At 45.8% G+C, this 27,787-nt stretch overlaps 3 protein-coding genes across 3 annotated transcripts; 2 read left to right on the top strand and 1 right to left on the bottom strand.

Annotated features, from left to right (window-relative positions):
* The first annotated feature begins 5,855 nt into the window (after positions 1-5,855).
* On the top strand, positions 5,856-8,801 carry LOC109758947 (serine/threonine-protein kinase SAPK10). The gene is made up of 8 exons (XM_020317805.4): positions 5,856-6,413; positions 6,513-6,689; positions 6,835-6,888; positions 6,973-7,065; positions 7,256-7,348; positions 7,845-7,949; positions 8,032-8,130; positions 8,218-8,801. Exons 1-8 carry the CDS (start codon positions 6,237-6,239, stop codon positions 8,503-8,505), a joined length of 1,086 nt encoding a protein of 361 aa, XP_020173394.1. The 5' UTR covers positions 5,856-6,236; the 3' UTR covers positions 8,506-8,801.
* A 330-nt stretch (positions 8,802-9,131) lies between these two features.
* On the bottom strand, positions 9,132-11,800 carry LOC109758945 (serpin-ZX). Its single transcript, XM_020317804.4, has 2 exons — positions 11,287-11,800; positions 9,132-10,213 (listed from the first exon to the last, which is right to left on the bottom strand). The coding sequence occupies exons 1-2, from the start codon at positions 11,701-11,703 to the stop codon at positions 9,431-9,433; spliced, it is 1,200 nt and encodes a 399-aa protein (XP_020173393.1). The 5' UTR covers positions 11,704-11,800; the 3' UTR covers positions 9,132-9,430.
* A 2,947-nt stretch (positions 11,801-14,747) lies between these two features.
* Positions 14,748-16,181, top strand: LOC109758941 (protein FAR1-RELATED SEQUENCE 5-like). Its single transcript, XM_073497503.1, has one exon. It carries the CDS (start codon positions 14,748-14,750, stop codon positions 16,179-16,181), a length of 1,434 nt encoding a protein of 477 aa, XP_073353604.1.
* Positions 16,182-27,787: the final 11,606 nt, after the last annotated feature.

The following is a 27,787-nucleotide window of genomic DNA, read 5'->3' as shown; positions in this document are numbered from 1 at the left end:
AAGAATGGAATTTTTTTGGTTAGGAGCGCTTACAGACTGGCTGCCTCCACACTCCAGACCCAGCAAGCAAATCCTTCAAGCTCAACACGAGATGGAGATGACCGTAGCATTTGGGACCTTATTTGGAAAGCAAAAGTAGCGGGAAAAAACCGGATCTTTGGATGGAGGATAGCTACAAATACCCTCGCCACAAAAAAGAACAAATCCAGGAAGACACTCGAGGTGGACTCAATCTATAATATCAGTGGCAATGGTGAAGAGAACGAGTACCATGCGGTAATTTCCTGTACTAAGAGTAGAGCCCTCAGGGAAGCCATGAGGAAAGAATGGCACCTCCCACCGAAGAAATCATTCAGATACACTGGAACAGACTGGCTGCAGATGCTCCTTGACCCCGAATCCAAAGAAACTCGTGCTAACATCCTATTCCTTCTTTGGAGATGTTGGCACCTGCGGGAAGATTGCATTCAAAGTTCATGAAAGGAAACAATCGTGGGCTCGGTACAGTTCTTGACTAGGTACTCAGAGGAGTTCCGAGGCGCGACAACAATGAGGGATATAGATAAAGATAAGAGCTTGGGAGCTAACAGTGGGCAGGGTGCGCGCCAGGCACAACCAAAAATTCAGTGGTCTGGACCCCCCATGGGATCGGTCAAGTTGAATACTGACGCCTCATATATGGCAGATTCAGGCGAGTCCGCTGCAGGACCCGTAGGCAGAGACAGTAAAGGGCATGCTCTCATTTCTGTCAGCCAAAGGATGTCGCCCTGCCGCAGCGTCGAGGAAGCAGAGGCAAAAGCTTCTCTGCTTGGTCTTAACAGACTTTGAGAGTTTATAGAGGCCCTCTGATTTTGGAACTAGGCAGCCAAGTGATTGCAAATAATGCTCTGAACATGGGGGACTGCTCCCGTTCCCCTTACTACGCGTTGCTCATTGACATCAAGGATGCTCTGAATACGTTTCAATCCCACACCATCAATTGTGTAGGAAGGTCATGCAATGCCCTGGCGCATGGGCTTGCAGCTGTGGCCAGAAGTACAGGAGACCAGGAGATGATCGCCGATGTACCTGAGTGCCTTCGTCAACTCATGTCTTAAGAATTTGTGGCTACAATATAGTAGTTCCCCTACTCTAAATCTAAAAAAAATCGACCATTCAACTCTATCACTTGTTGATCTATTGCAGCATTAAACACATCTGCTTTGTAATGATTGAGAACTGTGGTGTTGCCATGCTTATTTTGAGATTTTGTCACATCAACATACCTAAAATTGCAATATATATGAAAAACATGAATTAGTTGCATGATCTAGACATTGATAAGTAAGTATGTAAGTGACTAAATCTCTACATTTTAATTCAAATAATCATAGAGAGATAGGGGAAGAGACATACTTTTGATCCATCTCCAGGATGTCAATCTCATGTTTCACACAAAAGGATTTTACATCTTCAAAAAGACCATCCTATCCATTGTCTCTCAGTTCAGCAAGAAACTCCTTCGTGTTAGAAACACAATCTAATGCATTTGCAATGTCCAAAGATTTATGTTGAAGTTTGAGACACAAGACATATGTGATTTTCATGATTCTTCCATTAAGTGTACAATGAACACAAAATCAAATGTCACTAGGATTTTCAGGGAACCTCCAGCATCTCCTCTTGAGTTCCTTGTAGCTGAACGATCAGCTGCTACACTTCTTAGCACTAAAACTGTTGCGACAAACATCTTCAACAAACTTTTTATAGATTTGTTGTGGGAACTCCACCTCGTGTTCCCGGCCCTTTGTAAAGATCCTATTTGATTAGCCTCTCTTCGTGTGTTAAGCTCTCCCAATTCAATCTCTCTAGCAATTTCAGCAGCCTATCTTTCTAGCAGCTCGTCATTGCGTTTGGGAAATGCACTAACTGTATTTACTATAAAATGTTGAAAAAATTATGGACCTCATGTACCTCCCTTGATGCAGCAACAAGAGCCAATTGGAGTTGATGAGCTAGACAATGAATATAGTATGCATATGGGAACTCTTTGAAAATTAGAGCTTTTAGTCCATTCCACTCTCCCCTCATATTGCTAGCCCCGTCATATCCTTAGCCTCTAATATCTTTCACATTCATTAACTAGGACGGTAATAATTGTGTTTTTGAGAGTCAAAGCACTGATGTCTCTAACATGAATAAGATCAAGAAAATGTTCTCCTATCACCCCTTCTATGTTTGCAAGTCGAAGAACTACTGCCATCTGCTCTTTTTTAGACTCATCTCCACATTCAATTACCATGATAGAAAATTTGCTATTACCAAGTTCTTCTTTAATTGAGGTCTTCACTTTTTTAGCAAATATGCTAGCAATTTCCTTTTGAATAGTTGGTGAGGTGTACTTTGCATTTCTTGGAGCATTTTGTACGACTTCATGTACATCCTTATTATAAGAAGCCAAAAGCTTAATTATTTCCTTGAAATTACTTTGGTTCTTGGAATCCTCGGATTCATCATTTCCTCTAAAGGGACATGCTTAGAACATTAACCACCTGATGCAATCAACATAGAATAATTATTAGACATCAAGTATTCAAAATTTCTAAATGTTTGAAATTAAATTATTCTCCACATGGCATCAATGGAAGTCTTTAGCCTTAGTCTTGCTGAAAGTGCGTTATATCGACTAGAGGGGGGTGAATAGGCGATTTTTACAAATTTGTCACTGAGGAATTTCTAGGTGAGGAAATTCCTAAGCAACGAACTACTTAGCAGCGGAATAAGTACTCAGATGCATGTATAACAGAACAGTAGCACAGTCATCATGATGAAATAAAACATACACAGAGTACAAGTAGCGTGTAAACAGGATAAGTAGGCTGAAGACTAAGTGACTGAAGAAATAGGATTGAGGAAATAGAGAAAGTCTTCAGTCAAAGTCTTCAAACAGTAACGATCAAGTTCATCAACACATGATGAAGAAATGAAAGGGTTGAGGAAATAGAACCAGTAGCTTGGTGAAGACGATGAATTGGTAGACCAGTTCCAACTGTTGTGATAGTCGTACGTCTGGTTGGAGCAGCTAGGTATTTAAACCTGAGGACACACAGTCCCGGACACACGGTCCTCACCGTATTCTCCTTGAGCTAAGATCACACAGACCTCGCCCAATCACTCGTGGTAAGTCTTCAGGTGACTTCCAAACCTTCACAAACTCGGTCATTCGGTGATCCACAATTTCCTCTTGGATACTTTAGACCATGACGCCTAACCGTCTGGAGGATGCACAGTCCTCAAAGGTAACAAGCGTCGGTTCCACACAGGAACAATCTCTTCAGTGATGCTCAACCACTTTGGGTTTTGTAGGTGTTTGGGTTTGGGTTTTCCTCACTAATGATTTTCTCACAAAGTCCTCGGAGGATGGGATGCTCTAAATGACAAGTGTCAATCTATCTCTCGGAGCAGCCAACCAACAAGTGGTTGTAGGGGGCGGCTATTTATAGCCTAGGGAGCATCCCGACATGATAAGACATAAATGCCCTTCAATGATATGACCGTTAGGTGGGTAGATATTTTGGGACAGCTGGCGCGTAGCACAGCAACGGTCGGATATTTGGGTATCAAATTCCTCAGGGCTATCATGTTCCTCACTGTAGGCAATCCGCACTGGCGAATTCCTAACTCCTCAGTCAGAACAAATTCCTCAAAGACCAGAAGAACTTCGTCTCTGTCACTGAAGAAATTGACTGAATTGTATAAGATTTCCAATGGCTTCACTCGAGAGGATTGGGTAGGTGTAGGATTTTGAGATGAGCATCACTTGGAAACTTTTCCTTAGTTTTACCTCGACCCCCTTTAATAGTACGATGTTTCCTATGACCCAAGAAAGTGAAAATGAAACTACGAAAATAGAAGTCTTCACGCTTCACAATCCTCGCATGAGTATGGAAGTCTTCAAGGTCACACCAATTTCCTCACTTTCAAAGTCTTCAAGAAAACCAAAGTCTTCAGGTGAAGACATTCATTTTTAGGAGTCGACTTTCACTGTAAATATTAAACTCCTCATAGACTTATAGTACCTGTGTACATTCACAAACACATTAGTCCCTTAACCTATAAGTCTTCAATACACGAAAATCACTAAGGGGCACTAGATGCACGAACCATCTTCTTAGTTTGCTTTCTAATCACCTCATCAACATGATTCATTTTAGTTTCCAGGTTTTCATAACACATAACTGCAAAAATGTGAGCGGAGTTGGGAGTAGTGCCCATATGTGTGAGGAAAGCACATTCTTTTCTATTGTTAACCTATTTCCACTTATCAAATCCTTTGATCGTGAATATGTCTGAACCACACTTCCCAATTGGCTTCTTCGAAAAGAGAAAACAAGGCAAGATTTTTTTAGAGGTGAATATTCCAACAAGAAATCGTTGAACCAATCACTTTAAAATCGACGACGGCCAGCCCCGGTCCCATTAAATACATACTCATCATCAATACATGAGATAGTCTTAGAGGCATTAACAGGGATCATGGCTAGGATGTTGCGAGGGTGGTCGCAATGTAGAACACATGAGTGATCTTGGAATTGTCGATCTCTCAGAACAAGACGCGGCTGAGTTTGAGATTCATAATCAGAAACTCATACGCAACTTCCAAATGATCCAATGAAACATTGCTGGTGTTTCATAAAATCAATAGAGCATGAGTCTGAATAAATTGGAGTTTAATTTGAGCTATGTAATTCGAAAGCTTTTTTTATGTATGAGTTGTAACATTTGTATTTGAATTATAATCACATTGTAATATTGATATTTGAATCATTTCAATGTCCGGAGAAAAAAATCGACTTACAAAAGGGGGGGAATGGGGGGGGGGGGGGGGGGGGAGGAGGCTGGTAAATAGGGGACTTTTAAAGGCTTGCCTCAGGTCACTGCGCACCGATCTAAGTTTTACGAACACGTCCGAACACTAACATTTTCGCGGACAAATAATGTTGCCCGTTTGGGTTTTGGATTGGAGATGCCCTAATCAAGACGGCAAACCAAACCGACCCAGCCATTAGGTACAGCGAGTCAGCGATCAACTCGGCGGCTGTTGCCGAAATGAGAACACGCCCACATTGCTGAAACAACCGGAGCCGTCCACGTGCACTACACGTCACCCGATCACCATCCGATACGCATAGAGCGGCGGGCTCAACTACCGACCTGAAGTTCAGTCCAGGCTGCAGCCCGTGCACCACGCGGTAGTCAAATTTGACAAATTTGACCTATAAACGAAATCAAATCACAGAATGAACTATTCGTGAAACTATTTCACGCGGCTGACCTTTTTGTGTGACGCCCGACACGAAGGCGCCACACTACACTGTGCAACGTCTCACAGATAGACGCTACACGGCCAGCGTCGCACCCGTGTGATCAGAAAATTACTAAGTCAGTGTACAGCGCCTGAGAGCTAGGCGCCACGGGTCAGCCGCGTGAAATAGTTTACGGACAGTTCATTCTGTGATTTGATTTCGTCTATAGGTCAAATTTGTCAAATTTGCCTATGCGGTACGCCTCCCAGCCACCCCTCCAGATATTTTCAGCCTCCCCTCCCCCACCCCTACCACCCTACGCCTACGCCACCGTCCTACAACAGACACCGACATCCCGGCCCCACCCGTACCTCACCGCACCGGGTCTGCACGTCATTGACCGACGCCGCATACGTGCACACCACCGGTGCCCTCCCGTGACAAGCCCGACGCGCGGGGCCCAGCGCCCACCGGCCCACATGTCGGTTAGCGGGGGGCTGGCCGGGCTAGGAGGACACGACACGCCCCCGCCCGTCTTCCCCACCGGACTGGGACTGGATAGTTCGCCTGCGGAACAGAGCGGAGAGGGAAAAATATTAAAGATCGAGCGATCACGCACGCACAGAGAGACAGCGAGGAGAAGAAACCAGAGCGCGGCGATTTTATTAAGAAATAAAGGCTGCCGGCGAGGCGTGGGCGCGGGGTGAAAAGCGCGAGGCGATAGAGAGAGATCACGAGGTGGGTTTTCTCCTCCGCCCAATCCATCCCACAACCCTCTCGAGGTACGGTGGAGCTCATCATCAGCAGCTAACTAAACTAAAGGGAAGAAGGCAAGGCTTCTTTCTCTCTTGGATCGCGGGGTCACGGGAGGCGCGCGCGCGGGAGCTTGCTCGGTTGCTTTGCTCCGCGGCGCCGGCGGTGGGGGAAGGGAAGGGCAGGGAAGGGGAGGGGATGGACCGGGCGGCGCTGACGGTGGGGCCGGGCATGGACATGCCCATAATGCACGACGGCGACCGCTACGAGCTCGTCAAGGACATCGGCTCCGGCAACTTCGGCGTCGCGCGCCTCATGCGCAACCGCGCCGACGGCCAGCTCGTCGCCGTCAAGTACATCGAGCGAGGGGAGAAGGTACTTCTACTATTGCTCTTACTACTAGAGCATCACTAGTTTTTCATCTTCCTGCACGGGATGGAAGCAGAGCTGAAGAGCTTGCGTTCGTGTAAGCAGATTGACGAGAACGTGCAGCGGGAGATCATCAACCACAGGTCGCTGCGCCACCCCAACATCATCCGCTTCAAGGAGGTCATCCTCACCCCGACGCACCTCGCCATCGTCATGGAGTACGCCTCCGGCGGGGAGCTCTTCGAGCGCATCTGCAACGCCGGCAGGTTCAGCGAGGACGAGGTACGCCCATCCATCATCCTCTCCCTCCCTTTCCATGCCCCATCGATCGATCACCGATTCGCCATGACGTTCTCCGTTCCCGCGTACGTGGACTACTACTGATCACTATAGACTATGCTAACCGCCCAAGCCTCTGACTTTTCAGGCGCGTTTCTTCTTCCAGCAGCTGCTCTCAGGAGTCAGCTACTGCCACTCCATGGTACTCTTTCCTTTTCGGGTGATTCCACAGTTAGTTAGTCTGTTACGGTAGCTACTACTAAAATGGTTTCTGTCTTTTGTTAAGCAAGTATGCCATCGTGACTTGAAGCTGGAGAACACCCTGCTGGACGGGAGCACGGCTCCTCGCCTCAAGATATGCGACTTTGGCTATTCCAAGGTACAGTACTTGCTAAAACAAGATACCACCTGCTTCACTGTCGCAGGCTTGCAGTTTTCAGCAACCAACATGTTCACTCTGTTTACATGCCAAATTGGGGGTTATGCTCTGCTTGTCATCCTAGTTTTTGTGCCCTAGTGTATCGGCCTGTTATTCTGCTCATTGTTGTTTTGCATATTTGTATTTGCAGTCGTCGGTTCTTCATTCGCAGCCAAAATCTACCGTTGGAACACCGGCATACATTGCTCCGGAGGTTCTTCTGAAGAAGGAATATGATGGAAAGGTATGCATACAAGGGTTTAAAATTTCAACGAAATTTCATTGAAAATTTCGCATATTTCGGTGGGGTCCAAAATGCTTATAGCCCTGAAATTTCAAGCCCAATTCAAATTTAAATTTAAATTAGGTTAAAATTTATTTAATCTGAAAACTCACAGTGCGAAATAATTCCTGAAATATGCGTAATAATTTCTGAAATGTGCGAAATTTTATCTGGGTGACGTCCGATTTTTTTTTTTTTGTTTCTGAAACTAAAAGCCTTGATGCATACATATTGGTGCCCCATGTTAATATTACTTTTCATGATATCCTAATCCTGTTGTTTTATCTAATGTTTATGCCCCTTTTTCTGCACTTGGGCAACCATATTTGCATTGCAAAGCATTTCCATTTGTGAGATGCATGATGTGTATATAATGAGTCCCATGGTACTACTAGACTCTGTGATGTATCATCTCAAGTTACCTACCGCTAATCCTTCGTTCCTCGATGAAATGAAGATTGCGGATGTGTGGTCCTGTGGAGTGACACTTTATGTTATGCTAGTTGGTGCATATCCCTTTGAGGATCCTGATGAGCCCAAAAATTTTAGGAAGACAATTCAGGTTCCCATTCTGAGCCCATCTTAATTTCTTGACCATCCCTGTTATTGTTCTGCACACAAAGCTAATGCGCTTGTTTTGCCAGAGGATATTGAGTGTGCAGTACTCGATTCCCGATTACGTGCACATATCTTCCGAGTGTCGAGATCTTATCGCCAAGATTTTCGTTGGCAACCCAGCTACCGTGAGTACTTACTACCAAGATTTTCGAGTCGCTATATGTTGCATACAGATTCTTTTTGAGGTTGATACCTTTCATGTCGACATGCAGAGAATCACAATCCCGGAGATAAGAAACCATCCGTGGTTCTTGAAGAACCTCCCAGCTGACCTAGTGGACGACAGCACCATGAGCAGCCAGTATGAGGAGCCTGAACAGCCGATGCAGAGCATGGACGAGATCATGCAGATCCTGGCGGAGGCCACCATCCCGGCCGCTGGTTCCCGGATCAACCAGTTCTTGAACGACGGTCTGGACCTTGACGACGACATGGACGACCTTGATTCAGACGCCGACCTCGACGTCGAAAGCAGCGGGGAGATAGTGTATGCTATGTGACAGTGCAAAACCTCTCAACTCAGAAGGGATAGGGTACCGCGGTGCTTGATAGCCCGCCCACAAATGTTACTTTGTTGTAGTTGGTCTCTGCACTTCCAATGTTGTAGTACAACGGTTTGGCCTTTTGGATGTGACCTTGTGTTGCTTCAATGCTGTGTTGGCTATCTCTGCTGATTTGAGAACTGGTAGATCATCTGTAACCCGTGTCGTCACATCATGTTTGTACCATGTATATGTGTTGTAGGCAAATAAGAGACACTACAGTTTGATCAGTTCCATTTCGACCTTTCAGTTCAGATGAGTTTGTGTGTTTCTGCATTGTGGTTCTTGCTATGATTCAGTGTGTCCATTTACGTGCAGGGTTCCAGTGCACTCTGTTCAGATAGCAGACTCATATTATTGAGCAATTTTGAGTTGTGCATATTAGCATCAGATTTCAGCATATCGTGGGCTCATCTCACCTATTGAGTAGTTCAGGAGTGAATAAATTATGAACCATTGTGGAATCTTTCTCTGTCTCTCTCCCACCCAAGTCGTAGGCACACATGACTGATAACGATAGGGCCACGGGGGACGACGTCGCTCTCGGCGCCTCGTCAACCAAAAAACAAGTAAGACAAGCCAGATTAACAAAATAACCCAGAATAATCTCCCAAATTATGCAAATGCCATAGATCATACTTCACCAAGAAGCATTTGGCCATCTCATGTAGGAGTATCATTCAACTGAAAGCACAAAACTCCACGGCAACCCTGGATTATTGTCACCAACTCACCATAACCTCCATACATCAAGCAAGCCGTTATTCGAAAACAAAAACATGCACCGGATTTATTGCACAGGCAGCATGATCTAAAGTCGAAACCCTTCACTTACATGTGACAGTTGAGGTCACTGCCAAGGCAGCGATCCAGAGCAAACACATCATGCAGACACCAAGGGATTGAACACATGGCCGACGAATAGCACCACCCCTGTGAGGTCTTCTCGGATAAGGAAGAGGAAAGGGTGATCCGCGACGAAATCCACCTTCACGGGCTCCACTGGCAGTGACCTAAGTGTGACCACTGAAGCAGTTGCAGCGGCAGCCTCGGTGCCTTCTTCGTTCACCTCGACAAACGACTTGTGGAAAACGGATGAGACGTATAAGCCCGCCGGTGAATCCACCATCTCCGAAAGATCTGCCTCTGCGCTGAACGGCAGCTGGAGACCCAAACCTTTGAGCATATCAGACGCTTCAAATCCAAATGATATCTTGAACTTCGGAAGCTTGAACTGCCCGACAGGAACCTTCTGCATTGGGATATGGTTTTCCAAGAACTCTGGTTCGGTGCTCAACTTGTTGGCCAAGTTCCAGAGACCATCCTGTGCTTCTGGAAGAAGAATGTACATGGAGAACTGCCTCTTGTCCTCGCCTTGCTGGTAAGGAAGCTTCAGTACCTTCAAGCTGTCAGAAGACGAAATATATTGCTTCTTTGTACTGGACATGAACGGTGTTTGAACTGAGCTCCCATCAAGGAGGTGGAACTTCTCGTCTTTTGTCTTAGATGCATCAAACTTCTCAGTCCAAGCTCCTTTGAAATAAAGGGCATTACCAAGAACCAGTCTAGTGGTGTTATCAACAGATCCTGCAGGGAGGATCTCTTTGATGAGACCTGTTGTGATTTTCTCTACCCAGGAGTTCACTTGACCAGCAACTTCAGCAGCCTGGACCATTGCAAAATACATCAAAACTTAGAATGACTGAAAATCATACTAATAACCATATAAAGTTGCTCGAAATGTATACTCATTTAAATGGTCATCACACCATCTAGAAGCGACATTGTGCAATACCACTACTGATTTTCTGACAATTCTAATCCAGTAATTGTTAGTTGTTTTTTGTACATCTTAGAAACAAAATTCCGTGAAGGTAATAAATGAAAAGAGCGAAAGGACCTGGAAAAGGCTGAAGTACAGGCCAACGAATTTGCAAGGCTCTAGACATTCCTATATTGATCTAATATACAGTACATACTAGGCTCAAGAGCATAAAAAAATGTAAATATCGACAAATTCCCCAGGCTTCAAATCCCTAGATAGCACATTAAGAAAATTACACTTTCTAAAAAGGTATATTTGATCACAAAAGTAACAGACTAGCTATCGCAAAATCACAGTGATGCAAGTTCCAAAGTGCAAATTATCCGCACAAAGGGGAACTCTAAAGAGCAAGTTAGCAACATGACACTATAAAAAGTAATACAGTACTTCCAAAGTTCATTTAGTTTCTACTGTTTAGTGAACACCTATACTTGAATAATTAAATTGATTTTTTTTTGGCCAGGCATTAGTAGTTTGTCACATTTTTAAGCTTGAGAAGGAATAAATTGCAAGTTAGCAGTTGAACATTCAGTCGAATTTATTGCATTTACGAAAACAGCAGACATAGAGGCTTCAGCAATGCTCTACAGCTACCTATACGTATATGTAGCAACTCCATACAACAGTACTAAAGCTCCTGGTGTTCAACAAAACAGTATGGAAAACACTAAATTACAAATCTAGAATGGTTAAAAGACCTAACGAAATACCAGCAGATATCCATATCTACATCACATCAGCACAAAACAACCACTTTCGGTCAAAGAATGACACCGCGAACTGTAAACACACGAGTAAATAAACTACCAGCTAGTGATTTCCACAAATAATGAGCAAATCTGTACTATGTTTTTTTTTCTGGTGAAGAATCTTGCCGCTGTTTCAAGAATTAGCTAGACAAGGAAGGGGATCACCTTAGTTTGGAAGTCCACGGACTGTGTCTCGGCCTTGTACTTGCCCACAGTGAGATCCTTGAAGGAAGGCTTGAGCTTGAGCGACGCGTCGACGAAGACGCCGTTGGCGAAGGCGACGCGCGGGCCGCCGGCGCCCGACGCGTCGGCGAGCACGACCTGAACCACCTGCTCGGCGAGCGCGTGGAGGCCCTCGGCCTCGCCTTTCTCCGCGGACCCAAGCGCGGCGGCGAGCTGGTCGCGGGTGGCGCCGCCGGCGCCCGCCGCGACGAGGCTGAGCGCGACGTGGAGCGAGAGCGGGGAGAAGGCGGCGTTGCCGGCGGATCCCTTGGCGTGGGAGGGCGAGGAGATGGCGGAGGCGAGGCGGAGGGCGAAGCGGGTCTGGTGCCCGATGGAGAGGCGGATGTCGGTGGTCGCCATGGCCGGGTGGTTGCTCGTCGGACTTTGGGTAGACTGGAGAGGAAAGGGGGGATGTACGGGAGGCGCAATTTTCAAGGGTTTCAGGGTTCTCACTGGTTATGTAGCGGGTGCCTGATCAGAGTGTTTTTTAAAAGCAAAAGTACCAAAGGGTGCCTGAACAGAGTTGGCATTAATTTCGCCGTGAATGGGGTGTTCGTGGTAAAAAAGGGACACCGATAACTGCCACACGTGTGGTGTATCGGATGGTTGTGTCGCACGCCTCGTGTGGCATGGAGAAGAAACCGCCCGCACGACCACGTCCGGGCGCGCGCAGCCACAGCCCGCCTGTCTGGTGTGTGACAAACCGCCCACACGTCCGGGCCAAACGACCGCGCTGCCCGCACGACCCAGCACGTCAGCCGTCCCGGGCTCCTTCCGATCCCCAGTCCGCCCTGCCGCCATTGTCTTGCACCTCTCGATCCCCTACCTCCGTCGCCTTCCTTCTCTGGTTGCCATGGCAACCAGAGCAGATCCCTAGCGCCTTTCCCACCGCTAACCACCCACCCCACCCCCTACCCCCCTCCCACCCCAACCCCGCCCTCCCAAGACGACGAGCTAAAACAGGTGGATCTCCGATCTCCTTCTGTTTCTCGACCTTCTTTTGTCCAGAAATCTGAATTTGCAAAATTTGCCCACGAAGATGGCGACTGGATCCACGCTATCAGGGCAAACACCCCACGAATTTGTGTGTCTTTGCATTTGCCCACCAACATACGCCAGATCTGCCATATACTATGCTAGACTTGTGCCAAGCTTCTGGGTTGGCTTGATGCGAGTAGTTGGTAGCGTAGTAATCACTATAAAATAGGGAGAGAAAGGAGGAATTTGGCATGGGGAGGGAGGAAAAATAATTACCACTTGTATCTAACGTCAGTTGCCATCTATCGTTGTCCTTAGTTGCCACCATGTTATATTATTGCTCGCCATCCTATTTTATTTTCTGTTGCCATCGCTTCAAAATGATAGATGGCATCCAGAATTCAGAAAAGAAAATGGATGTGCATGTCCTACTTGCCATGAGGTGTTGGTTGCCTACGCAAGAAATGTTATGAGATTGCCGTGTTATCTTCTACGTGCAAACATCAAGAACGCTTTTTGCGGATTGTTGATGCGTTCTTGTTCATGCAGTGACTAAAAGCACAGTGGCAGAAAAGAAAAAGCAGAAGAATGAATCACGAAGATGGCACTGATCCTTGGCTTTCTCAAAGGCCGGAAACGCCACCTTGGGATGCAGCAGAGTACAATCAACTCATTTCTTCAGGGCCATTGCTGCCACTACTAGAGCACTACGCGGGCATCGGTACGATGCATGATAAACAAAGAAGAAACAGTTGCCATGTTCGTGACGATGAAGATGTCATTCTACTTATGTCCTACATTCTATTTTTAGCAGGTTCTTATGACCAAACCACAATCAGGGGGGCAGCATGGCAAGTTTCGTCACAGGGCGCTAACGCTGGCAAATGTACGGGCAACCAACTTCAGCTAGCTAATGTGGCAAATCAAGGTAACGCATATGAAAAAGGAACTTATTGTTGTGGACATGAAATTAAACTTGCAAGGATGGCAAAAGACTCACGAGTTATATCGGAAAAATGTAGGACCTTCATGCAACACGTGGCATCAGGCAGCAACCATGTACCTGCCATCAACGCCGTACACAGGTGAGTGCATGAAAATGAAGTTGTGGACAGTGAGTTAGGAGAAAGGAACATATATGACAGCCGCAGTTGCCATGCCTGGACAGCTTCAGTTGCCATGGCTGGACAAACTGCAGTTGCCATGCCTGGACAACTGCAGTTTCCATGTATAATCAAATGTGACTGTAATGTCTAAACAAACGTGGATGACAAGTGTGAACAAATCTGTGTGGCATGGTTGGACCACTACATGTGCCATGTTGAACAAACTACAGTTGCCATGCAATGACCAACTGCTACCATGATCGCAGGTTGTTATGGTGGAACCACATCGGCAAACATCTCATGGCAAGCTTCACAGTTGCAGGAAAGCGCTATTGCAGATAGAGCACATCAAATTGGAATGACAGACCACACAAGATCAGCACATGCGGCACAACAAGGTAAAAACAAGTGAAAACAGAAAACAGTACTGCATTTGCTTTTGTGGGGAATAGCATGTGAAGAAAAGTAGATTTGTAACGGTGGTGGTGGAAAAACAAACAAAAAATGCTACCAAGTGGTCATGTGCAAAAGAGTCGTATATTGTCTTCGGGATTTGCCAATTGCTATAAGAGTGTGTGCAACATTCATGATTGTTCACATTTGCGTATTGAGCTCAAGCCTAGAATACAAGTTTTGATGCTAGAGTATACTGGTTGCCATGTGTTGGCAACAGTAGTTGCCATGTATGTTGGACTGTATTTGCCATTCCTATGTGCTGCAAGTTCTGATGCTGAAAGAAGCTGGTTGCCATGTGTGGGCAACAGTAGTTGCCATGTGTGTTGGACTATTTCTGCCATTGCTATATGCTACAAGTTCTGAACCTAAAAGACGCTGGTTGCCATGTGTTGGCAATGGTAGTTGCCATGTGGTTGGACTGTAGCTGCCATTACTGGAGAATTACAGTTGCCATGCATGGCCATATGCAGATTCACGGCTTGCTGTGTGAAATGATGTCATGCAAAATCACATGCAGTTGCTGTGCTCCGTTACGATACACATGACATTCAAGCAAAATCTTACGCTCGTACCTGATTTTTTAATGCAGGACCTTCAACTACAATTAACAGCGGCGCGGCGACATCTACTGCGGGGAGATCTGAGCGCACGGAAGACGCGTTCCACCAGCCAGCCAACACTCATGCCACAAACAATGCCGAGTTAGTGTCGGAAATGGCAATCGTACCAGCAATACCGACAAGCACACCTGTGCACACCAGCACAAGCAACACTCAAGCAGGTGAAACAGCCGCCGATACTGAAGTGAATGATGAAACCGATGACGAAGCATAAGGGGATGAAGATGGTGGGCAATCAGAAATCATGGTACCCCAGCCACCGTATCTTGGGCAAAGATTTGATTCGTTTGAAGATGCAAAGAAATTCTACCAGACATATGCAAAGTTCCATGGGTTTGCGGTCAACACCGAATACCATAGGAAAATTAAAAAAACTAACGAGTACAGCAGAGGTGAGATGAGGTGCTACAAGGCACGAAGAAACAAGAAGGGCAAAGGTGATGCGCCTGTCGTTCCGGAACGAAAGAGAGGTATCATTGTCAAGACGGGATGCCCTGTCCGGTGTAAGCTGAACGTAGATGGCGCACAGTGGGTGGTCACTGAATATTTTGACGAGCACAACCACGAGCTAATAAAGAAGTTTGACCTGGTAAAATTTCTGACCGCCCACAGAGGATTCACCCCCCTCGAGAAGAAATTCATAAAGCTGCTACATGATTTTAACGTCGGTCCATCAAGAATGGTGCAGATACTCTCCCTCATCCACAGCAAAAAGGGGTCTCTGAGTAGCATGCCCTACCTACCAGCAGACGTCACAAACCTAAAGGCAAAGTACCGTAGAGAAAGCAAGTTGGCTGACATAGAAGCCACGATAGCCTACTTCGATGAGAAAGCAAAAGAAGATCAAGATTTCTTCTACAGGATAAGATTGGACGATGAGGACCGTGTCATGTATTGGGTGGATGGTGCTGCAAGAAGAGCCTACAAACATTTCCGAGACTGCATTTCTTTCGACGCGACATATCTCAATAATATGTACAAGATGCCATGCGCTCCATTCATAGGAATAAATAACCACAATCAGTCATTGCAGTTCAGATGCGGGCTCGTTCGGAACGAAGACACGGATGGGTACATTTGGCTGTTCAAGACCTTCTTGGAGTGCATGGGTGGACTTGCTCCGATGAACATAATAACATACCAGGATTTTAGCATGCGTGCAGGCATAGAGGAGGTCTTTCCGTTGGCAGTGCACAGGCACTGCAGGTGGCACATTATAAAGAAGGCTGAGGAGACACTAGGACCGTTCTTTGCTGACCGTCCAGACCTGCACAAGGCATTCGAGCTGTGCGTGGACCACAGCTTGACGGTGGAGGAGTTTGAAAGGAGCTGGATGGTTATGATTGAAACATATCAAGTCCAAGACCACGAGACGCTTGCTAGCTTGTGGGAGAAGCGAATGTACTGGGTGCCGGCCTACTTCATGCAGTGCTTCTTCCCGTTTCTGCAGACTACACAACGCAGTGAGGGGTTCAATGCTATTTTGAAGCGGTACGTGAGCCCTGGCAACTCATTGCTACAATTTGCCAAGCAGTACACCGCTTTGCAACAAAAAATACTGGGATCCGAGCTACAGCAAGAAGCAAACACCGCGCTCAAGCAGCCAAAATTGCTAACGTATATACCAATGGAGAGGCAGATGAGCAAGATATACACCAACACGATTTTTAACAAGTAAGTCAGTTCTGTTACAATCTTATTTGCACAAATCATGAAGGTACCAGGTGCCATGTAGAATGCAATGCAGTTGAAATGCTTATTTGAAAATGATGATTGTGTTGAAAAGTAGCCATTAGGTACAGAGTAAACATGATATGTAGTTGCCGTGCTTAATGAACTACAGTCTGCCATGCTTAATGAACTGCAGTTTGCCATGTTTACTCAACTGCAGTTACCATGTTTGCTTAACTGCAGTTGCCATGTTTGATGAACTGCAGTTGCCATGTTTAATGAACTGCAGTTGCCATATTTAATGAAATGTAAATCCACTGGCCATGATGATATGGAATGAAAATGCCAAGTTGAAGTTGTTATGTAGTTGCCATGTTTAAATGAACTGCAGTTGCCATGTTTAATGAACAACAGTTGCCATGTTTACTCAACTGCAGTTGCCATGTTTAATAAACTGTAGTTGCCATGTTTGAACGAATTGTAATTCCATTGGCCACAACAAACAAAAGGTGCTACAAAAAACTTCACACAAGAGTTTAACAAAAACCACACAAAACTTGCAGATTCCAGGAAGAAATAAAGCGTGCCAGCATGTACACGGCTTTCCAGGTGGACGAACATACGTTCAGGGTGTGTTCTATCATGGGCATGTCGGATTCAGAACCTGAAGACCCAGACAAGGGAAGGAACTACTTTGTGAAGGCATCGATAAGCGAAGGCGAATACTACTGCCAATGCTGCAAATTCGAACGAGACGGGATTGTGTGCTGTCACATTCTAAAAGTAATGGACTTGAATGCGGTGACACGAATGCCCCGCCATTTCATAAGGCGGCGATGGACTTGGGACGCTGACGACGCATTGGCGCCGCAAACATCAAACACAGTTTTGGCCGTGCATGACGAGAGACCAGAGTCAACCATGGAAGCCGTGAGGCACGTTGTGTTGACAAAGAACTATGCTGAACTAATTGATGAAGCGTGCAAGAGTGATGAGACAGCAAGGGTCGCAGAAAAACACAGGAAGGCCCTCAAAAGAGAGCTTGATGAGATCAAGAAGAGGAAAGCTGAGGAAGCCTTACAGAGGTTCCCCCGCACATCAAGTGTGCCTTCGTCCACAGGGCCATCATCTGAAAACTCGGAGGTAGGATCTGGAACGGCAAGCACACAAACACATGTTAGGAACTCGCCCCGTTCCATCACAAAAGGGCGTCCAAAAGAGATAAGATACAAATCGGGATTGGAGATTCAAGCAAAACACAAGAAACCAAAGAAAGGGACGGGCAATCCGTAAACAACATTGGAGCACTTTGACTTGGTCCATGGTGACATTTTTTTGTAATCTAGATGTTCTAAATTTTGTAAAAACTGGAGAATGACTCTTCAGGTGCATCAGAATCTGTAGTAAAAATGCCATGAAGGAATAGCCGCAGTTGCCACGTGTATGGCACTGAATTTGCCATGTTACTTGAACTGAATCTGCCATGCAATTTCTACTGAATCTGCCATACCATTTCTACTGAATCTGCCATGCCATTTCTACTAAATTTGCCATGTTATTTTTACTGAATTTGCCATGTTATTTTTTACTGAATCTGCCATGTTAGTTGTACTAAACATGCCATGTTAGTTGTACTGAATCTTCACCGCGTAGATTTCCATGTTCAGTCAGCGCATTTTAGTCACACATACTGTATTGTGGTGCAAACTATGGGAAACAAGCTGAAACGGTCTCGTGCAACAACCACACAGGTTACTGCTCCGTGATCAAACTACCATGCTAGCCAGTACAGTTAGCAATGCAAAAAACCCAAAAAGCCAAACAAGAAAGAACGATACTTTCACTAACCATGACTGATCAACTACATTTGCCATGTTTTCAGACATCAAGGACGCATTCAAAACACCATGCTGGTACTACCAACCCACAAGCACATAATAATACTGAAAACACATAAATGTATCTGCTATCAAACCTAAGTAGGTTCACATCCACACATATATTACAAACTATTCAAATGTCACTCACACGCCACCACTGTATACTAGGCTACGGGGAGATGCAGTCATAGCATATTACACAGACATAGTTTTGAAAAAACAAGGTAATACCTTACATTCCTCGGCAACAGAATGTAAGGTAGGCGTTCAGGAGCACCACGTGATCACTTGTACTTCTTGGCGGCTTTCTTCACAGCTTCCTCTATGAACTCACGTGCGTTGGACCGCGTGTTGAAATCTTCATTCATCAACCAGTTCAATGTGTAAATTTTGCGGAGCTCGATGACCATTGCAGTTGTGACGACAGGAACCCGTCGACCTTCCCACTTTGCAAGGTATTCCAATGTGTGGAAGCCGCAGTCGTGCCTAAACAAGAAAAGAGTCAGGTTAACTCACAAGAACATATATAAAAAATCATAAACTTCAATTCAGAGGTGACAAAAAGAGAGGGTGAGCATTGGTTTGGAGGACACATGAAGAAAAGATGGGAAAATACCGGTTTCCTTGCTTCGTAGTCGCCACGTACTCAATTGGAAAATGTCTGATCTGGACCTTTGAGTTTTCATAGTGACGGTTCCATGTCTCTTTGAGGTTGTTGATGAAGTATTCAACATGCGTAGTAAGGTCTGCATCAACTTCTGAACGCATTGAATCAATCACCTCAAAACGTTGGTTCTTCAGGTCAAGGCAGATCACATAGTGGTGACCACACTTGTCGTGTGGGTCGTGTGGTGCAAGCTCCTGGAACATGGGGAACATGACCTGCAAACAAAAATGAAGGAAAGAAAAGAAGCAGAGCTCACATTAAGAACAGAAATGATGTAGTTGGGAAAATGACATGTAAAGATATCACCGGTTACACTAACAAGCACATGAGTGACTACGAAAGCATCAAGGGTCCAAGAAAAGTGGACCAACGTATAATGTTTAGTTGTAGTGGGTAATTAAAAGAAGTTGCCGTCCATGTATGAACAAAGTTGCCATGTATTTTAGTTTGAAGTTGCCACATAGGTTGTATTAGGAAAGCAAATCAGAAGTCATTTTACATGGCAGCTGTTGCCACATGAAACAGCTATCACAAAACAGGGTGTAGCCCACATCTGAAGCATAGCTACTGGCAAAAAAATAACATGGGAGGAAAAAAATGTGCAAAAAAGGAAGGAGTACTCACACATTTCTTCATTGTGAGCTTGAAATCACCATGCGCAGCAAAATGCTTCCTCAGGATTTTGTGGTGGAAGTCACCATCCCATATTTTGCACGTCACAGTGTACTGCATGATTGTTTTGTCGGGAGACATATCCATATGCCTGTTGATGAAGTCAATCCCACATGCAACTACATTCTTCGACATTTTACCGAGTGGCCTCACAGACTCGGCAAGATCACCCAGGTCAACGTACGTCGCATCACATTGTATGATCTTGGTTCTTCCAAACATGAGCTGTATGAAAATGATATAACATGAAAGAATCATGTCTACTAAGTGAAAAAAAGAAATAAAATGTAAACGGAGCATATCTAGAAATATCAAAAGGATGAATAGTAAAAAGAGCAAAGCAAATGAGAGGTTTATGTGGGTGTGGTCATTACGCTTTCAGCTCCTTCATGTGATTGCTGTTGGACCTCGCATTTCCAAAGCGCTTGACAACTTCGTACAGTTGGTTCTGATCCTTTGTGGCCTTGAGTTCCGGCTCATAATCATCCGCGGGTGGCGCGTGAACTACCCTACGCTGCCTCACAGAACCAGGGGTGGAACTTCTAATGGTATCCTCAGATACGGACTCAGCAGGCACGTTGGAACTTGATTGGCCCTGACCTCGTGAGGACCTCCTCTGCAATGCTGCCTCCTCAATCCCGCGGTAAGCTTCATCAAGTGACGGCGTAATATCCTCAGGGGTGGCTGCACGGATCAAAAAAGTGGGTTAGGAATCCTTGGAAAACAAAACAAATCTAGTTTGAAATAAAGGTTGCAGAAATATGAGATGTAGGCACAGAAAGTAGGGAGTTGCCATGTGCAGGCAATTCCAGTTGCCATGTGCAATGCATTGTAGTTGCCATGTGACAACAGCTACAGTTGCCATGATGTATCAACTGCAGTTGCCATGTGCTTGCAGAATGGAAAAATGGAGTATGGCAACAGAAAAATGTAGGTGACAGCGTGCAAGCAAATCCAGTTGCCATGTCCATCAGATAACATTTGCCATCACAAGTGAGAACCCAAAAATAATGCTTGGAACAAAAGTCAGACTAAAAAGATGTATACACGAATATGATAAACACATAAAGAAATGTACCTTGCACAACTGGCTCTACGAACTTCACAACCTTCTTGCCCTCGACCATTGGCTGCGCCATCATTGGGGCCATGCCTACCGGGAAAGCAAAGGCAACTGGTGAAGGATCTTGCACCACTGGTTCATCTTGACTACGATCAATGCCAATGCTACAGCTCGGTGGGGTGAAGGCCATTGGGTGCCTCTCCTGCCTACTGGCCGGACCGCGAACAGCTTGCTGGGCAGAATCCAAGGGTGAAAGATCAACAAACATTTCTGCATCGGCTACTGCAGAGTCATCAGGCTTATTCGTAGGACGGGGCGTGCTGTCAGCGGTATCAGTCGCAGCTTTCTTGACAATCTTCTTGTTTGGGCTGTAGGGGACACCGATGTTGACTGGGAGCTTAGAAGTGCGCAGATTTAAGCTGGGGTTATCCACTGCGGGTAAAGACGCAGTCTGCTCCGCACGTTCACCTCTGTCAGTCGTGCCCGGCTTGCCACCTGGGTCGGTTGTACTCCGGTCTTCCATTCTCTCCATATAATTGCTTCTGGCAGGTGGTGGGAATAGTGTGGACGCAGGCACATAACCAGAGTCATCTCTGCTGCTCCTAGCTACAGCAGGCGCGTTGGGTGTGTCTGCAGATTGCTTGCGGGGGCTACGACGCCTAGGTGGAAGACCAGCTCGCGTAACGGTCACCTTGGCAACCTCTGGAGCACCAGAAGCTGGAGCTGTTGTGCCAAGAGTCTCACCTATGGATGGCATATCATTATGAACTGTCGCCTCAGCCCCTTCTTTCGTGGATGAAGAAGTGCCACCACCTACGCGCTTGGAATCCGTGTCAGATGAGCGGGAATCTTCCTTGCTTAGGTTGATCTCGGGGGCGTCCACTTCAACACTTGCTGATCGGGTCGCATGGCTCACAGCAGCATCCTTCATTGCTAGCAGAGTGGGCAATATTTCAGCAGTCCTGGCAGATACCGACTCGTCACTCCTAGATGTACGGATGCCTGCTGTCGTAGCCTGCACATCTGCAACCAGCGGAGATGTTCGGCCGCTTGCATCAGAGCTAGTGGGAACAGTAGACGGTGCAGCAGCAGGTTTGTGCACTGGCGCCTCATGAACGTCTGAGTTGCCACCTGTCAACAACTTTGAGTGTATGCGTTCGAGTGGGTCTCTGGGGTTCTGCTTCGTCACGCATGTGGTAGTCTTCTTCACCCTGAAAAAAAACACACGAACATTGTTAGATGAATAGATGATAGTTGCCATGTAGGTGGAATAAGAGTTGCCATGTGGACCAGTCAGCAGTTGCCATGCATAACAAGTAGCAGTTGCCATGGTAGACATCTTAAAAAATGTAAGAAATGTGTGATGTGCCAGGACTACCATTTCAAAACTAGGTGTGGATGAGTGCACAAACAGATGGAAAAGCTGGTAGTTGCCATGTAGGTGGAATAAGAGTTGCCATTTTGCCTGGTTAGCAGTTGCCATGCAAAACAAAGCAGGAGTTGCCATGTAGTAAGAAGAAATAGAGCATGGGAGAAACAACAGTTGCGATGTGGGACTGATGGCAGTAGCCCATGTGGCAAGCTGAACAGCTGCATTGAAAGGCAAAAATATAGCAATATGGCAATGAAGAAAGAACATGGATAACCTACTTCTTGACTGTCTTCCTCAAATCTGGCAACACGACAGGATCATCGGTGTTGGACGTCGATGTACGAGGAGATGACCTAGTGGAATGCGTGTCACCAGCAATAGGGGCACCCTTGTTCAATTGAGCAGAAACCTGGGTTGGCGTTGGTGCTTGTTTCTTCGTAACTGCTCGTCCACCAGCTGTCGCCTCGCTGCACATATAAGAAAGAGGCAAAAAAGATGCCAAGTGTCAGACACGAAAATCGTTGCCACGCTTAGCAAAAACAAATGAAAAAAGGGGGTCAGTCTGTTCGAAAGGATAGACAAAACAAAACACTAAAATAGAAGTCGAACCTCCTCCTAGCAGCTAAGGGATCGGTCCTAGGTCTCTTGACAGGAGAGCCCTGCCCAACCTCCTCTTGATCCCTCCCCCTCTTTGAGGGCGACACCCCCTTGCCTCTCGCAGCTGTCTGTTCTTTGGCTTTCTCTGGTGAGGGGACATCTGGTACACCCTTGCCCTTCTTACCACCTGCACGAACGTCGACATGTTCATCATCGTCGGTGTCATGTTGCACGTTCTCCATGTCATCGTTGTCGTCCTTGTCGAGAGCAGCATCTCCATCTAGTTCATCTTGTGTGTCGGGAAGCTCCTGCGAGCTGTTGTAGTCGTACCGACCACGGCAACCAGTTGGCCGATGTGTCCGTTCTGCAACGAATGGAGTGAACTGCCTCGCAACCGCGTCGCTGTCAGAGCCATTAAGGGACGTCCAACCCTCAACCAACTTCCCGAGCAAGCTGGCATTCCGGATGCAAACTGCCCAATTAGATGCTCAACAGGTGCCCTCGCCTGTGCACGAAACAAGAAGCAGCAGTAACCAACCGTATTAAAGTCGCGTGCACAAGATCAAAATAAACCAAACACAACCATAGATATATATCCTTGATTACCTCAACAGGACAAGACGGAGCTGAGTGCACGTCCATCCACTTTCCAAAGTTGTGAGGCCCACCAAACACGCTGTAGTCTATAGCATGCTTGGCCATCAGCTGGAAAAAACAAAAAAAACAGCTAGCATGTAAAGATAGAAAGCAATGAACACTAACTAACAGTTCATGTATTGCAACAAAAAAGAGGTGTAGGATAGAAGTTTCAAAATGAATGGCAAAGTTGCCATGTGGCGTAAGACATGGATACCATGCGCAGACAGCCATGGCTAACAAGGTAGTCATCTCTTGTTGGGCACGGACGGTTGCCGTATGGGGATTTTTTCATATGTTATGCAGCGTAAAAAATGAAAGATATGCCGTGCAAAGAAAGAAGCCAAAACTAACCTGCAGTTTCCCGTATTTCGTATCAGTTATCTTGTCCGCGGCAAGCACCGCCTTGACAATATCGTAAGTCCACGCAGAAACAACAAACTTGTGTGGAGGCGGCAGGCCTCCTATCCCAGTAAAGTCCACAGTAGACAGATCAAGACGATCGACGTACATGAGCTGATGTACAACAAATTAAAAAGAAAAAATATGAGTTGCCATCATGGTATTTTGCAAAAAAGAAGCTAACGCATGGTCCGTCAATCATCAAGTTGGAGGGCATGAAGAAGGAAAAGAGTTGCCATGTATTTCTGCTAGTTGCCATCTAGTTATGTTGGCAGTTGCCATCTTGTTATGGTGGCAGTTGCCACAATGTCACCATCATGGTTGCCATGCATGCTCAAGGAGCTAGGAGTGTTTGCAAAAAGAGTAGTACAAAAATACCATTAAATGGAGCCGACAACCCTTCTGGTACATCTTGTTTGAGAATGCATCATGCAGGAAGTCCGCAATGAACTTACACCAATTCATGTTCTTCACTTCTTTCAGTTTTGCTTGCACGGCACAAATTTCAGGACAAGAAGTTGCTGCATCAGAAATCAAAATGGGAAAACATCAAAAAACTGGCAGTGACTAACTTACAGATGACATAGGAGTCAAAAGATTGAAGGAAAAATGAAGGAGTAGAGATACAACATTCATCAGGATGGGGAAGCCTTTGTTGCTTGGGCGAAGAGATGTGGTCGGCGCAAAAACAGCTGAGATCAGGTACATGAGTAGCTTCATCTTGAAAACCTCGCCATGGGTTGTCATGCCCTCCAGTGAATTTGCCAGCACGGTCGTGTTCGGCATGGATGTCAACCCAGGAAACAAACGGGCAAACAACGTTTCCTCAATCATATTATTGACCTCATATGGGACTTTGATCTCTCCGCGGGGCACACCCAACGCGCAGAACACGGATTCCTCGTCTAACGGCAGTCTTCCACGTCCCGGAATCACAAATTCCCTGGAGGCGGGCTCGTAAATCTCACCGAGCCAGTCGCATATAGGATTCACTAGATTCTTGCACCGAACATCCATCAGAGCCTGCATCCCCAACTCAGCAGCAGCTCCCTTCTAGTCGTCGGTGAATCCCTCGGTCAATATAGTCAGGCGTTCCTATGAAGCCCTATTGCGATTACGTTTCTTCTTCTGCAAAACAGAGAAATGATCATTTGTTGCCATGTTTCACCATCATGAAGGTTTAGACCCTATTAGACGATTGCAAACTCAACATGACATTCAAAACATATGGGGGGAGTGGGGTTGGGGGGCGGACAGTTACCTCATCGCCGTCTGTTGTCCGTCTAGTTGCGCGATTCTGCCGCGGTAACTCCATGAAATCATCATCATCGTCTTGATGATCACCACGAGCCATTCTGCTGATGTATGAACAAAGCAAAAATGTCAGGGTGAAAATGAAAGTATGAAGTAAGCAGTTGCCACCCAACAGAATGTACTTGCCACAAAGGCTCAATTGAAAGTGGCAAAAAGTACTAGGTTGCCATATATTGTGGTAACATATAATGCGGCAACATATAATGTGGTAACTCACACTCTGTCCTCATACAAAAAATGAGTTGCCACATATTCAAAGGCGAATGTACTAGGTTGAAATTGCCATGTTAAAAATGCAAGACAATTCAAAAAGCGTTGAAAACATCTACTCAACAACATGTAATGTGGCAACTCACAAACTGACCTCATATTAAAAAATGAGTTGCCATGTAGTACGGCCAAAAATATGTGCAGATATCACAAGTCAGTATGGGCAAACACAAAAAGTGAGTATATTGTACAGAGAATTTGCCGCATTATCCTGCCTATATCATGGCAACAACCTTAGTGTGGTAACAGAAATACTTGCCACATATAATCATACTGTGCGGCAACTGACACATTTGATCAGGAAATTAGTTGCCTTCTAGTGCACATAGTTGCTGAAACTGCCATGACTACCTATTTACTACACTTTATCAGGCCTACAGCATGGCAACAGCCATATTGTGTGCACACAAAAAGTTGCCGCATGGAAAACATATTTGTGGCAACTGACACAGTTGATCAGGGAATTAGTTGCCATCCAGTGCAGATAGTTATTGAAACTATCATGTCTACCTTCTTACTGCACTTTGAAAAACAAATACCTCGATCTAGGGTTCATTGGCAACTATCATAACCTGAAATTTGTCAACAAAAAACTTCCTGCACTGCTCGCAAAATAGCATTTCAAGACAGTACGTAACTATGAACACCCACACCCCCTATGATTGTCCAACGATAAATGTGGCAACTAAACACATTGGCTTCATTAAAAATCTACAGTTCATAAGGCAATTTAACAAAATGTTGAAGTTGCCATGTTAACGCAAAAGAAACTAGAAACAAAAAAGGGACACGTACTACAATGCACAAACATATAATGTGGCAACTGACACCCTGTCCTGATATAAAAATGAGTTGCCATATCTTCACAGGCAAGTGTGGTAGGTTCAAATTGCCATGTTAAAAGTGCAGGACAACTCAAAAAGTGCATAAAAACATCCACCACACAGCATGTAAATCTGGCAAACACACACCCTGACCTCGTATTAAAAACGAGTTGCCATGTATGTTCATATATCACAAGTCAGAAGGCAAAACGCAAATTCAGTTTACAATACAGTGAATTTACCCCATTATGCTGCCTACAGCATGGCAACAGCCATTGTGTGTTCACAAAATTAGTTGCCACATGGCAAGCATGTTTGTGGCAACTGACACGGTTGATCACGAAATTAGTTGCCTTCCAGTGCATACAGTTCCTGGAACTACTATGGCTGCCTTTGTAATTCACTTTGAAACACAACTACCTAGATCTAGGGTTCAATCCCAACTATCAAACCCTGAAATTAACCAACAAAAAACTTCCTGCACCAATGGCAACAGCATTTCAGGGCAATGCATGACTAACAACTACAAAAACGCCGGCTCAAATCGAACCGCAACACCCGGATGTGGTTGCGGACATGGCGAGCCACACCGGCATCACTGCCACCGCGGCGGCCACGAACCTGCGCAATGCCATCCTAAACGGCAAACACGGGACTCCGCCCCCGACGGGAACGCCGGAGCACCGCGATTACGCCGTAATCACTATGAATCTCGAGCGGAGAAATCCACCGCAGAGGGGAGAGGGGAAAATGCAGGGAGGAATGTCAGCGCGGGGAGGAGCATTACCTTCAAGCTGCGGGCACTCCGGCGTAGACTCTCTGGTCCGGCGAGCGTCACCGACGGCCGCGAATGCCGTCGACTCTTCCACCTCCGCCGCCTCCTCCTCCTATCGGCTTCTCCTCCAATCGAATGAATTGCTGCGGATGGTGGGTTGGGTGAGTAGAGAAGTGGGGGGAGTAAATGGAACCGCGCACGATGGGGGTGTGAAGTATGCCGTGCTAGACGGCAACCGCATTCGGGCGACGCGTGCGGGCGCAACCGCAGTCCCAACGCATGCCCCCAAGTGGCAACCGTTGACCGCGGAGACGAAACCGGCGTGCGGGCGACCCCTCTTACACACCACACAATCGACTTGTCCTACGTGGCACACGAAATCAGCCAGATCGTGTCAAGATTCGTGCAGTAGCTACTGGACGGCAACAGATGCGTGTGCACGAGTTGGCTAATGCCCACACGACTTTTCGAAAAAAAGAGGGACAACGCGTGCGGTCTCACAGGGTATCGTGTGTGTGCCCTTGTGCGTGCGTGACCACGTGTGCGGTCTCCCGTGTACCTACAAACCCTGTTATTTTCTTTTGAAATAAAGAAAAGTATTTTTATTAACACAACACAGACCCTCATACATATGCACATACACTCACCCTTATGAATACATGCATGCACACGTTAACCATATAAGTTGTTCTTCTTTTTTCGTGATTGACCTAGGAAGTTGTTCGTGATGATGTTCACACGATTTCAATAATTATAAGTTTTCTGGGCCGCATAAAATATTTAAACATACATAAAAAAAATGATAAAGGAACACAGGTTCATAGATTATTTTTTTAGGTTCATAGGTTCTCAATTACATGAAATATTTAAAACATATATAGAGACTGCGGAAAAAATAGTAATTGATCGGAAATTAGCAATGGCTCCTAGGTGCATATGCACCCATTTTCTAAATACACATTTTAAAAAGTTGAAAAATTCTGAACAAAAATCCCATGTGTATATCCGGATATTCTATGTGCGTGCACAAAGTTTTCGGTGAAAAACGAGGTTTTTTGTGGCTTGTGTAAAAAAGACAATTTCTGATGCTTCATTACAACTATTTATTTTGCATTTCTTTATCTTTTTTACGCAAGCCACA

This window comes from Aegilops tauschii, chromosome 4 (genome assembly GCF_002575655.3).
Source record: "Aegilops tauschii subsp. strangulata cultivar AL8/78 chromosome 4, Aet v6.0, whole genome shotgun sequence".
In the NCBI taxonomy this organism is placed as follows: domain Eukaryota; kingdom Viridiplantae; phylum Streptophyta; class Magnoliopsida; order Poales; family Poaceae; genus Aegilops; species Aegilops tauschii.
Note: the sequence above shows the minus strand (reverse complement) of the source record. Positions and strands in the feature narration are given on the sequence as shown.

Bases quoted from the DNA above. Each gene is read 5' to 3' on its own strand.
- LOC109758941 (XM_073497503.1), top strand. From the start codon at position 14,748: ATGGTACCCCAGCCACCGTATCTTGGGCAAAGATTTGATTCGTTTGAA.
- LOC109758947 (XM_020317805.4), top strand. From the start codon at position 6,237: ATGGACCGGGCGGCGCTGACGGTGGGGCCGGGCATGGACATGCCCATA. The intron at 7,066-7,255 runs GTACAGTACTTG...TTGTATTTGCAG, and splicing joins GCGACTTTGGCTATTCCAAG to TCGTCGGTTCTTCATTCGCA. The intron at 7,950-8,031 runs GTTCCCATTCTG...TTGTTTTGCCAG, and splicing joins ATTTTAGGAAGACAATTCAG to AGGATATTGAGTGTGCAGTA.
- LOC109758945 (XM_020317804.4), bottom strand. From the start codon at position 11,703: ATGGCGACCACCGACATCCGCCTCTCCATCGGGCACCAGACCCGCTTC. The intron at 10,214-11,286 runs GTGATCCCCTTC...GCAATGGTCCAG, and splicing joins CCGTGGACTTCCAAACTAAG to GCTGCTGAAGTTGCTGGTCA.